At 38.5% G+C, this 14,155-nt stretch overlaps 1 protein-coding gene across 1 annotated transcript in view; it reads right to left on the reverse strand.

Annotated features, from left to right (window-relative positions):
• dntt (deoxynucleotidyltransferase, terminal) overlaps positions 1-9,665 on the reverse strand; it is a 197,472-nt gene extending 187,807 nt beyond the window's left edge. Inside the window, exon 1 of the mRNA XM_062995251.1 lies at positions 9,472-9,665. Within this exon, the coding sequence (XP_062851321.1) occupies positions 9,472-9,665 (194 nt within the window). The remainder of the gene's footprint in view (positions 1-9,471) is intronic.
• Between the last annotated feature and the right edge of the window lie 4,490 nt (positions 9,666-14,155).

The following is a 14,155-nucleotide window of genomic DNA, read 5'->3' on the forward strand; positions in this document are numbered from 1 at the left end:
ATAACGTCATGTAGACCCACATTGTTAACTATGTTAAAGTGTCTACAGTCCATTGCGATCCAGTTAACACCAGAGTTTGTAATGTTCCCACGACGTGTACAGTTTATGGGTTTTCCATCCAAATTCATCTGAAATAAAGTTAAACTGAGTCTGAGCTCATTTTGCCTGTAACGTGTATTCGTGTGCACAGACGCCCGACGAGACAAAGGTGTGCTCTAACCAAAGCTGATATTAAAGCATCAATTAATAACTGTAATTTTGTCTAGTGATGGTTTCTCCTGCTTTTTGAAAACATAAATTATTATTCAAAACAGCGCTACAATTCTCAATATGTAGCAAACTGGAAAAAGACCTGTGTTATCTCTATACAGTATAAACACAATGTTGCTGTGTTAAAGCAGCGCAAATTACCACAGTGGCGTATGTTTAAAGTGGCACAAACATAGCCCAATAAAAATCGTTTGATTAAAAGTTTTAGTCTTGATAAAAAAATTTTATCGCGATTAAAATTTTAATGTGTTAATCGCGTTAATTAAAGCAATTAACGACAGCCCTAATTAAAATTTATTTATTTATTTATGTAATGAATGACAATAGAAATGTGTGTAACCTATTTTTTAATATCTAGATTTGGGGAATATCTAAGAAGTTTTGGAAGTTGGTTCCAGTCTTTAGATTTCACCCATGACCAGCTGACCATGTACCATGGAGCATGAGAAAATACACATTAATAAAACAGAAGCTATATTACTATTTCAGGTATCCAGGGTCCTTTCTGTGTGGAGTTTGCATGTTCTCCCTGTGTCTGTGTGGGTTTCCTCTGGGTGCTCCGGTTTCCTCCCACAAGTCCAAATTTGTGCAGTCAGTCAGGCCAACTGGGCTACAAATTTGCCCTAAGTGTGTGTGTGTGTGTCCTGTGATAGGCTGGTAATTTGTCTGTGATGTTTACTGCCTTTTGCTTAATGGATCAGACCCACTGTGACCTTGACCAGGATAAAGCAGTGGTAAAACAGACAATGAATAAATGAATAAATTGATTTAAATCTCTCTCTCCCTTTCTCTCTCTCTTCCACTCACACATTCATAAACACCCACCACCACCAGCTTGTGTGCCAGCTTCCCTTGCTGTTGTTGCTTTGTTTAATTACAGTGCCAGTGAAAGCAGTCACCCATGCATAATTACCCCTAGTGTACAGCTCCCAGAGAGAAACAATTGCAGCACAGTGCCAGACCCTGGCTCTCACAGTTAGATAGAAAAAAGTGTGTGTTCGGGTGATGGAAGGTAATCTGATGAATTGCAGGTAAGTCTAATCTTTTATCAAGGAGTCCCTCCCACCCTCCTGTCAAATTGTTTCTTCAACTGATAAATGTAAATGCATGTAGGGGACTACACAAAGCACAGGATTCATACTGCAGAGCTGTTCTTAAGCACATTCTCATAATAAATAAAAAATACAGCTGTCTGATTCAGATTTGTAAATCCCATAGCCAGGTCCGCTTCTTAGTAGGTATATATAGGGGTTGACAGAAAAACACTACGAGAAAAGGAGTTTGATATTAACATAAACACCCCTTAAGATCCATACCTGATGTGAACACTTTCTGAACATATCCAGCATCTCCAAAAAAGGACATTGGCTATGTTTAGATCTGATTAAATTCATGTCAATTATAGATTAAGACTGAGGTGTTTATATATACACTCTACTGCAGTCTGATGAAAATGTTCCTTTACATTCACGCTACAAGTAATCAGATCCAAAATGGTGTGCATGTGTAGAGTACCACTTAATGTATGTGTTACCATGACAGCAAGCATCATGTGACTCCAATCAGTAAGAGGAGCAGCAGTATGTTATCTGAGGCTGCGTCCAAAATTGCATACTTAAACAGTATACGCACTAGATTCGAGACAGTATGCACTGTTCGGCCGGTAAAGCAGCATGCACGCAACCTTGTATGTACTACGTCCGCCATCTTACCAACGTCACGTGATGCATGATGTCTCATCACCACAGTTAAAACTATTTTAAAATTGGACAAAATTAGTTTCGTCGTTCTCCACAAAGCTGCTAATACCGTTATTCAGGGTTGTACTTAATCATAACATGTTTAATGTTTGTCTTTCCACCATCTTTCTTCTTCGCTACAAACACCTTTGCAGGTCCAGGTGCATTATGGGATAGATTATCGGACCGTAAGTGTGCATCGTTTGCATACTTAAAAATGGCTGCCCAGGCAGTGGGTCATCCAGGTACTTTTCATGTACTTTTTAATGTAAACTACGTATTCGGACATACTAACCCCTCTCGCATACTGCTTTCGCTTACTGTTCAGTGTGGAAGTATGCAATTTTAGACGCAGCTTGAGTTTTAAGTTGGTCTGTTGTTTTATTTTATTGCTTTAAAATTATGGTGGACTCAATTTTGTATGTAAATACAAATACTTCACATTTACTTATTAAAAAAGGTTCACAGAACTTACTTAAATTTTCCAATTGGGAATGAAGTCGGATACAAGTGTTTGCATGGCTGTTACTCTTCTATTTAATAAATTATTTAAAGTATCACCCAACTCATTAAATTAGATAAGAGTTGCATAAGACTGCACTTAAACGTGGCTGTTGGTCACAAATTAAAGTGTATGGAAGAAAAAGACATGCAGAAACAAGGAATGTTTACAGAATAGTAGTTAAAGTCCCTTAAAAATTACAAAATTTGGCTGCTCGGCAGTAAAATACGCTAGCACACCAGAGCTGGGATTTTAAATACATCGTATCGAATCTCAGCTCTGCCATCCAGCTGGGCTGAGTGGCTACATGAACAACGACTGGCTGTTGTTCACAGGGGTGGGACAAGCCGGACCAGGGTTCCTCATAACATAATTACGACCTCTGCTGGCCGATTGATGGCACCTGAGAAGAGTTGGGGAATAATGCTGATCAGGGTGTGGCTCTCCATGCACAATGCTGATCCACATATGAACCCGCCTCGTGCAGGTGAAAAGATGAAGTCGGTACTGCACACGTGTCAGAGGGGGTGTGTGTCAATTGTGAAGCTCCTCAGTCATCAGTGGAGGGTTGTATCGGTAGAGGTGAAGCGTAACGCAATCAGGGTAATTAGATACGACTAGATTAGGGAGAAAATTGGGAGGAAAAATTGCAGAAAAAGAGAACAAAATTACAGAATGTACTACTTGTGGCAGAGACCACACAATGTTTGTGTAAACATGTTTAACTAGCATTTAATAGCTGAAGCAGCTACATACTACTACTGTATTAAAAAACCTAGGTTGTGATTGTTTCATTGCAATTAAGGTAACTGAAATATCCACACACAAAAAAAAAAAAAAAAAAAAAGGTTAATATGGTATAACATACCAAACTCACAGACTGGATGTAATGATCCAATCCAAGTCACCAGGACCCTGCTGCTGTGTGGCACCCATTCTATTGTTGAGAACCTTGATACATATACTAACAAAATAAATACATGTTTTGGATAAATGTATATGGGCGTCATTAGCCAGAGTAAAATAGAGGGTCATTTGCCTGTAGGAGCAATAATGACCTAGTTTTGTGTCTGTACCAAGATCAGACCTATTATTGCTTTCATTTTACAACCTATTAAGCAGTGCAGCTCAGAGTTTGAGCTTTTATACTGCCATTCACCAAGATTAAATTTGGGTGAGTTAATTTTATTTAAATAAAAGAGTAAATGTGTTGTAAAGGGAGCTCCAAGTTTTTTTTAGATAAAAGTATATGAGGTTATGCATTACCAACAGGCTATATCAGTTTGATCATGTGCATCACAAAACTTTAGTGGAAATGTTTGCTTGTTTATTAGGATTTTAACGTCATGTTTTACACACTTTGGTTACATTCATGACATTACACAAGATTAATCAGTTCACAAGGTTATATCAAACACAGTCATGGACAATTTTGTATCTCCAATTCACCTCACTTGCATGTATTTGGACTGTGGGAGGAAACCAGAGCAGCCAGAGTAAACCCACGCGGACACGAGGAGAACATGCAAACTCCACACAGAAAGGACCCGGACTGCCCACCTGGGGATCGAACCCAGAACTTTCTTGCTGTTAGGCTACGATGCCACCCTCTTAGCCACCGTGCAGCCCAACTTTAGTGGAAATGAATAAATGAATGTGAATGAATGATTAAATGAATGATTAAATGAATGAATGTGAATGAATGAATGAATGAATAATTAAATGAATGAATGTGAATGAATGAATGAATAATTAAATGAATGAATGTGAATGAATGAATAATTGTGAATTAATGAATGATTGTATGAATGAATGAATAATTAAATGAATGAATGTGAATGAATGAATAATTGAATGAATTAATGAATTAATAATTAAATGAATGAATAATTAAATGCATGAATGTGAATGAATGAATGAATGAATAAATGAATAATTAAATGAATGAATGTGAATGAATGAATAAATGAATGAATGAATGTGTAAAATAGAAAAATGTAAAAAGGGAAGATGTAAAAATTTTGTATAGACAGTATGGCCTAAGGCAGTGGTTCTCAAACTGTGGTACGCGTACCACTGGTGGTACGTGAAGCAGCACGAGATGGTACGCCAGATAATCTCGGAAAAGTAATTACATGCACCGAAAAAATAAATAATTTTATAATTATGAATAAAAAAAAATCATATGAAACAAATTGTGTAAATTACTAATAAAATCTGTTTCAAAGTTCTTATAATTCTGTTTTAATAAAATCAGTTTAATGAAAACAAATTGTATTAAAACTAATGTGTTTTTAAAAATATTCGGGGCTACGCAGCCACCGTACTTCATTACGTCTATACTTCACGTTCGCGGTTTCCATCTCGGAATTTCCGAAACGTTATCAGTAAAGTTATCAGTAGGTCTCTCACTTTTATCAGAGACAGATCTGCATTTGAAGCTCACTGATCTCGTTCCTGACATCACAAGGCTACTCCGCTAAACAGGCGCACTCACTGAAATGGTCAGTGGTAACTGCATATATACTAGTGATGAGTCGTTCGCGAACGATCCGATTCTATTGAACGGATCTTTGAAATGAACGAAAGGAACAGAGTCTTTTATTTCTGTGCAGTTCTTATCGGCTGTAATCCACCCATTCTGCTTCGCATCAGTAGAGGGAATTAATCATAACTCGTAATAAGAGCTGTTTATTGTCGAAATTCAAATCCGAAATCACTTTCAGTATCGCGGAGAGCAAGCGAGACACACACACACACACACACACACACACACACACAGAGAGCTAGTAGTATAATGACAAATAATTGAGAAATAAACTATAAACTTGTTTAATTGTGTTAAATACAAGAGAGGATTTTTCTGAAACTTAATGCAATGTAACCACAGTCTGTCTCTTCTCTGTAGTTTTATTCCTTTTAAAATAAATCTTTTTTTCTCATGTAAGTGTTGTTTGAATTATGCCTACATTTAAGGCAAAGTAGCAAAATTTGATATTAATATCGGGGGTGTCTTATATTTTACCCAGTAGCGCCTCCCAAAGAACGAAGAGCCATTTTTTTTAACGGCTCTTTAAAAGGAACCGAGCCAAAAGATCCGACTCCCTTCAAGAAGCCATAATTCCCATCACTAATATATACACACACACACCTAATTAATGTGTGCCATATGTGGTTCTGAGATGAGAAACATAGGTGGTACTTGGAAGTTTTGGTTTGATAATGGGTGGTACTTGGTCTAAAAAGTTTGAGAACCACTGGCCTAAGGTATTGAAGACCGTTCTTTATTGATAAGTTCAGGCATTTCAGCCACATCCATTTCCAACAGATCCAAAAAATTAATTAATCAAAATAAATTACAAGCTAACAACTTTCTGGCAACAGTTTGGGAAAGGCCCATTTCTATCTCAGTATGACTCCACCCCTGTGCACAAAGTGAGGGCTATAAAGGCTTATAAAACAAGGTTTGTTGGGTTTGGTGTAACAAACCAGTTCAAGGTCCACTCGTCTAACCTTAACCCCAGTGAACTTCAAGGATTTTTGGGGCGAATTGGAAAATACATTTTTGCTGGCTAAAGTTTAATATTTTCTTAATATTTTGACTACATCCATACTACATTTAAGTCAGAGTGATATTTATGAAAATATTCAATGACATTTAAATACTGACTAAATATAAGACACTTTTAGTTTGTAGTAAAGGGGGAAAAAATCAGCTGTTTTTGTTTCTCACAAAATGATTTGTGTCTATTTGTTACCAATATAGACAAGTAAACATGAAAGTATAATATTGGGAGATTTAAATTATTATTTAACAGCATTTATTGGCTCAGTGGTCAAGATACTGGACTAGGCGCCCAGGTGGTGCAGCGGGATATTCCGCTAGCACAGCAGCACCGAGATTCTGAACTCCTCGGTTCGAAACACCGATTGCCACCGGTCGGATGGGCGCCATCTGGCTGGCATAATTGGCAGTGCCTGCAGCAGATACTAATTGGCCACGGTATCCGCAGTATTGGGTCTGGACTATGTGTGGGTGGGATCTTCATATGCTGTGTAAAGACCCTGATTGGCGGAAGAGACGCTGTGCAGAATGCAGGGGCGAGAAGAGGCTGGCTGTGCACGTGTCGGAAGAGGCGTGTACAGCGACGTGCTCTCCTCGGATGCAATCGGGTATCTCTCAGCAGCGGAAGACAAATTGAGTGCTCTAAATCGGGAGAAAAATGCATAAAATAAAATAAAATACTGGACTAGTATTCAGAATATGTGACTCAAGTAGCACCACTGTCAAGTTGCCACAGTTGGGACCTGAGCAAGGCCCCTAACCCTCAATTATATTTGGAATTATATTTGGCATTGTATTTGGTCTCTATTGTTAGTGGTTTTAAATAAAGGCATCTGCTAAATGCTGTAAATGTAAATTTATTGTGGCTGAGCTTTGAAATTGTATTCTGGTCCTTTTTTAGTCCATGGATTTAGACAAATTACTGTCTGTAATAATTGCACACAGGCTGCAGATAAAAAAAAAGTCAAAAAAAAAATGCTGTATGCAAAAACAAAGTTGATGCCAGATCATCTACTGTTTATTCTGTTTATCTTAGTTTTAGTTCACGGACTACAAACACACATAAGTGTGTGTATATTATTTTTCTTTTCTTTTCTTTTTTTTTTTGGGGGGGGGTGTTTTTTCAGTAATGGCAGCTGGATTTAAAACACAAACATACCAATAATATATAATCTTTCCTGGCTCCTAAAATGTCAGTTTGTGTTTCTGTCGGCCCGTTTCCTGCGGTTGGCTTTAGACAACAGCTCATTGGCTGTTGAGGAACCGTAAGCAGGTAGTTCAAGCTGCATTTCTGGGAATGGTGCCATCTCTCAGCTGTGTGTGGCACACTAGACCACAGCCAACAACTGGCTGCGGTTATGCCAGCATGCCCAAAACAACTCCCTCTGCTGCCCCCACAGCCAGCTGTGCTAGCCTGGCGATAATCTTCAACTGGCAGTAGCAGGTGAGTATCAGTCATCAGTCAGTATTCTCATGATCGTTCTTATAAAGCAGAAAATAGTCCATTGTAGCAGTTAGCTGCCCTGTCTGACCTAAAATGAGACATTTTTATCCTTTGTCATTATGCTGTCATAAGTTTTATATTCTGAGAAACCAGGCAAGATACCTGTTCATTATTATGAACTGCATAAAATTAATGGATCTAAGATTGACAGTCCGTATAATATTAGGTAAAATGAGTTCTGAGAAAAGTGAGTTCTGAGAAAAGAGTTGTGCCATCAGATCTGATGTTTCAGATCAATTTTACATATGCAGAAACATTTCAAAGGGATATTTTTAAGATACCCCTAAAACTGTCTTATAAAAGGGATTGCCAAATTACAACAATCATCTACAAAAGAAATACCTATTAAACAGTAACAGAATGTTATACTGTATACACACACATTTTGTCACTCAGTTACTCCTATATGTATATACCGATCAGCAAGAACATTAAAGCCACCTCCATGTTTCTACACACATTATCCATTTTATTGGCTTCACTTACCATATAGAAGCACTTTGTAGTTCTACAATTACTGACTTTAGTCCATCTGTTTTTCTGCATGCTTTTCCAGCCTGCTTTCACCCTGTTCTTCAATGGTCAGGACCCCCACAGGACCACCACAGAGCAAATATGTGTTGTGCTGGTATGAGTGGATCAGACACAGCAGTGCTGCTGGAGTTTTTAAATACCATGTCCACTCTGTTAGACACTCCTACCTGGTTGGTCCACCTTGTAGATGTAAAGTCAGAGACGATCGCTCATCTATTGCTGCTGTTTGAGTTGGTCATCTTCTAGACCTTCATCAGTGGTCACAGGATGCTGCCCATGGGGGGCTGTTGGCTGGATATTTTTGGTTGGTGGACTATTCTCAGTCCAGCAGTGAAAGTGAGGTGTTTAAAAACTCCATCAGCATTGCGGAGTCTGATCCACTTATACCAGAACAACACACACTAACACACCACCACCATGTCAGTGTCACTGCAGTGCTGAGAATGATCCACCACCCAAATAATACCTGCTCTGTGGTGGTCTTGGGAGAGTCCTGACCATTGAAGAACAGCATGAAAGGTGACTAAAAAAGTATGTAGAGAAACAGATGGACTACAGTCAGTAATTGTAGAACTACAAAGTGCTCCTATATGGTAAGTGGAGCTCATAAAAGTTAGTGTAGACACAAGGAGGTGGTCATAATGTTATGCCTGATCAGTGTATGTACTAAAAATCCTCACTGTAACAGTACATATCATGCCTGCAGTGTAACTTAATTGTTCCAGTATTTGGAGAAAAGTGACTCAATTTTTTTAACGTCATGTTTTACACACTTTGGTTACATTCCTGACAGGACAGGTAGTTACTGGTTACACAAGATTAATCAGTTCAAGTCTTGTCAAACACAGTTATGGACAATTTTGTATCTCCAATTCACCTCACTTGCATGTCTTAGGATGGTGGAAGGAAACTGGAGGAAACCCACACAGAAAACCCCAGAGGAAACCCACACAGACTCATGGAGAACATGCAAACTCCTCACAAAAAGCACCTGAACCGCTCCAACTGGGAATCGAACCCAGGACCTTCTTGCTGTGAGGCAACACTGCTACCCACTGAGCCACCGTGCTGCCCCAATCCTTTACAACCTTCTAAAAATTTTATAAATATACAAGGCGAAAGAATATAAGAAACAGCACAAGTAATGTATTCATTTCAAAGAGTTGATTAGATGTGGGACCGGCCTTCGCTTCAGAACAGCTTTAAACCATTCTGGAATTGTTCATTGGCGCTGTTCAGAGTCAAGCAGACTTTACACAGTAATTGGCGTAATAAACCTGACATGGTTACCCTTGATCATCATTAAACTTTTTACATCTACAATGTTATTAATGCAATTATTTTCTCTGTGACATACCTTAAGGTGCTGTCCACACAGAAGCCCTTTGACCTGGCCAAACCGGTCAGGAAGTTCCTCCTGGTTTTGCCCATTTTCCTCTCCACCAAGTACACCGTCACATCTCTAAATTTCAGTTCTTGCTGGGGATTACCAGTGATCAAGTCAGGGTGCATTCGTTTCCTCACAGGGGTACAAAAGGTCGTCTGAATCATCGCTACACTTGAACTAGCATTGGAGGTACTCTAGGAATTTCAGTTTGTGATACTGACCCTGTGGTTACGATCTGGCAAATAATATAAGAGAAGATTCTTCTGCAATGGTGATGTCATCTGTGCCTTATTTTGCTTTGGGAGGCAGATCTGGCAGTTTGTGTGGTGAAGTGTGCACTTGTTACTTGGCAGAGAAGATGGCAACAGGTGTTTTTGGTTTGATAACCATATTAGAACTTATGTTTCTCGGCTAAATAATAGACATAAACAAAGACATATAATAAATATAACATATAATAAATAATTTAATTAGTTTACTTGTAAAACTTATAGGTCATAGGTACACTTCAACTGTCTATTTTATTGACTGTAGCCTCTGTCTGCAGGTACATCATCTCACCATCTATTTTTCTTTGTGACGATGGCAGCAGGATGAGAAGATCTCTTCTGAATTCTTTATCCCCACAGCTACTGATTCCAGCTCCCTCTGAAAGGATCATCAGATGTTCCCAAGGCAACCACAAGATAATATTCCTTTCACACTTCTAGGGCTTCTTTCCAGTGGGACATGCCTTGAACAATCTACAAACTCTACTTCTAGAAAAGTTGAGGAATTTTCTAGATCACACAAAATACAAGAATCGGTCATTTGTTAATTTTCTTGAACCTTAATTTAACTGAAGAAGTACAAAGAAATGACTTTTAATGTTTTGGCTGACAAAATGTTGAAACATTCCACTATAAGCAGGTAAATTGGCAACAGCTGAGGGTAACATGAATGGGTATAAATGAGTAAGTTTAAAAAGTACATTTCCTAAAACAAACAAATATTTTAGGTTTTCTTACAATCTACTATGCATACTATATGTATACATATAGTATACATATACATGTATACTATACTACTATTGTATACATACATACACGATTTAGGGAATCCAAAGAAGTCTCAATCTGTGTTGAGCCCTTAATTGCCCTTAATTGAAACCGTCATGCTACTGTGATATCTTTAGCCACATGGCCTTAGGAGGACTTTGGAAAACTGTTGGCACTTAATACAGTCCAGTGTTGAATGAACAAATGTAACCTGAAACTCTATTGGCTTATCTCAGATGGACCAATAAGCAGTGAAAATGGGTCAGATAAGTCCAACTTTAAACTTGTTTTCTGGAAAAATGAACACTGAGTTCTCTGAGGCAAAGATTAAAAGGACCATTCAGACCGTTATCAGTAAAAGGTGCAAATGTCAACATCTGTCATGTTAAGGGGGTGCATTAGCACCCTCTGCATGGGTGACTTGCATATCTGAAGAGCACCATTGACACAGAGGCATGTTTTGGGATTCTGTGCATCCGTGGCATGTAGTGTGGCTTTGTAGACACAGAGTGTGAGTGCTTCTAATCTCTCTTTTAATCTCTTGAAAATGTATGGCGTATCACAAAGAGGAGAATCAGACAATGGTGTCTATGAACGGCTAAGCAGATGAAGTCTTTTATCACTCAAGACTGCAACAATTAGTATCATCATTTCACAAAAAGTGTCATTAGTAAGGTGATGTAAAACAGTAATAAACATGCCTCTGTACCATTTTTGTGTTTATATTTACAAAATACTATACACAAAATACACAAAAATACACTACACTATTTAATAGTGCTGTCACATTCTTTCTACTGTACTATGAATGTGTGAAAAAGTATTTTATGTAGGACACTGCATAAAACACAAAATGTAAACTAATTAAATGTAATTTATTACATTTTATTTATTAAAGGAACGGGTTATTACCCATTACATTACCCATATGAAAATGTAATTGCCAACCTTTGGTAGTGACAACTACAACCAAATGCAACCAAATACTGGCGAAAGATCACTCACATCACTGGGAAAGTATTTTTGCTCAGTCTATTTTGTGGAATTAATAAATTAATTCAGCCACATTGAATACCTTTCACACACAAACTGCCAATTTAAGCACAGCCAGAGCATTTCGACTAGAAATCTTAATTTGATTTGTATGAGACATTCAAAGGTGGATTTCTTCAGGTGTATAAAACCAATAATTATGCCGCTCAGGTGGCACAGCGGCAAAATACGCTAGCACACCAGAGCTGGGATTTCGAATACATCGTATCGAATCTCAGCTCTGCCATCTGGCTGGGCTGGGAGGCTATATGAACAACGTTTGGCTGTTGTTCATCAAAGGAGGGAGCCAGATAGGGACCTCATAACTGATGCAATTATGACCTCTGCTGGCTGGTTGAGTAGAGGAATGATGTGATCAGGGTGTGGCTCTCCGTGCACAAGGCTGGTCTGCATATGAACCCGCAGATGCAGTCGGCTACAGCTCACGTGTAGGAGGGTGCGTGTGTCAGTACGCCCTCCACAGTTGGGGCAGAGGTCAGCACCAGTAGAGAGGAAGCAGAACACAACTGGGTAAAAATTGTACGCACTAAAAATCAGGAGAAAAAGGAAGAAAATGCATTGATTTTTTTAAATCATTTGGGATGGAAAGCTCATGGTCAGGTGTTCACATACTTTGTGCTATGTAATGTACACTGAATCTAAACTTGATTGAGTGCTAGATCTCTACGCAACCAGGGGGTTAAGAGTGACTCATTATCAATATAGACCCTCACAGATGTCCACTGCTGTCCAGCAGCGTCCCCCCACTCATGACCCATATGCAGCACAGCAGTCCTTCCTGTTCCTGCTAGTCGTGCATCTGTTTTAGCCAGCAAAAGAGCATATAGGTAAAGATGAAGCCCTTCATTAGCCAATTAACAGCTCAAGAGAGTTCAAATAAGTTCAAGAGAGGCTTTATTGTCATTTCAGCTATATACAAGTACATATTGAAACGAAACAATGTTCCTCCAGGACCAGGCCATTTCTAATCTAAGAAATAATGAAAGGTGACTAGACTAGAAACAAGTGTAGTGATGGCCAGTACATGGTACTCAGTAAATGATAAGTGAGGTAAAAAAAAAAAACATACTCTAATATACAGTTAGCAGTATAGGGGTTTTGTAGCAGCAGACATAAAAAAGAGTAAGGTGCAAAGATGCAATATTGTGCAACGATGCAAGTAATACAGTTACTAAGTAGTTATATGAGTTCAGTGTGTGTATGTGTGTGTATGTGCAAGTCGGTGCAAGTGCATGTGTGGGTGTAAGTGAGTGTATGTGCAAGTCGGTGCAAGTGCATGTGTGGGTGTAAGTGAGTGTATGTGCATTGTAGTGAGTGTGTATATTATATTTTATATATATATATATATATATATATATATATATATACAGTATATATAGTATATAGACTGTATATATATATATATATATATTCTCAGCACTGCAGTGACACTGACATGGTGTGATCCATATGAGTGGATCAAACAGCAGCGCTACTGGAGTTTTTAAATACTGTGTCCACTCACTGTCCACTCTATTAGACACTCCTACCTAGTTGGTCCACCTTGTGGATGTAAAGTCAGAGATGATCGCTCATCTATTGCTGCTGTTTGAGTTGGTCATCTTCTAGACCTTCATCAGCGGTCACAGGACGCTACCCACAGGACACTGTTGGCTGGATATATTTTTGGTTGGTGGACTATTCTCAGTCCAGCAGTGACAGTGAGGTGTTTAAAAACTCCATCAGTGCTGCTGTGTCTGATCCACTCATACCAGCACAACACACACTAACACACCACCACCATGTCAGTGTCACTGCAGTGCTGAGAATGACCCACCACCCAAATAATACCTACTCTGTAGTGGCCCTGGGAGAGTCCTGACCATTGAAAAACAGCATGAAAAGGGGCTAAAGCATGCAGAGAAACAGATGGACTACAGTCAGTAATTGTAGAACTACAAAGTGCTTCTATATGGTAAGTGGAGCTGATAACATGGACAGTGAGTGCAGAAACAAGGAGGTGGTTTTAATGTTATGGCTGATCAGTGTATGTGTGTTAGCTACAACACCTGCTGCAGATTTCTTAAACATTTTAGGTTAGTCTAACTGACTGTGTTAAGAAATATTTAATTTTTGCTTCTGCTTTTCATATGGATCAATGAATGATTTTCACCGTTACAGATTGTGAGACTTTCCTTTCTCACTTTTCTTGACAGTTAGCGGAGATGTAGCAGTGCATTCTAGGCACATTTTCTTTACTTAGTATAGAACAGAAAACCAATTTACACAAAATGATTAAAGTCTGACAATATGAAACACAAAATCAAATCTACTGTCACACTTTGATAATAAGAGTCTTAGAATGAGACAGATGTGATTAAGTTGTAAATATGTACTGAAGCAATACTTAGCCTATACAGTCCATAAAGTTTTGTGTTTTTATTGGGTGATAAAACCAACATGATTACAGTAAACTTGCAAATAACTGCCCATAACTGCCATAAGACTTTTATTAAAAGGTGGATGTCAGTGGTAATTTATTTCTCAGTACAGGAAAAATGTCTTAATCCTTGTTTGGCATACAT

This window comes from Trichomycterus rosablanca, chromosome 5 (genome assembly GCF_030014385.1).
Source record: "Trichomycterus rosablanca isolate fTriRos1 chromosome 5, fTriRos1.hap1, whole genome shotgun sequence".
Taxonomy (NCBI): domain Eukaryota; kingdom Metazoa; phylum Chordata; class Actinopteri; order Siluriformes; family Trichomycteridae; genus Trichomycterus; species Trichomycterus rosablanca.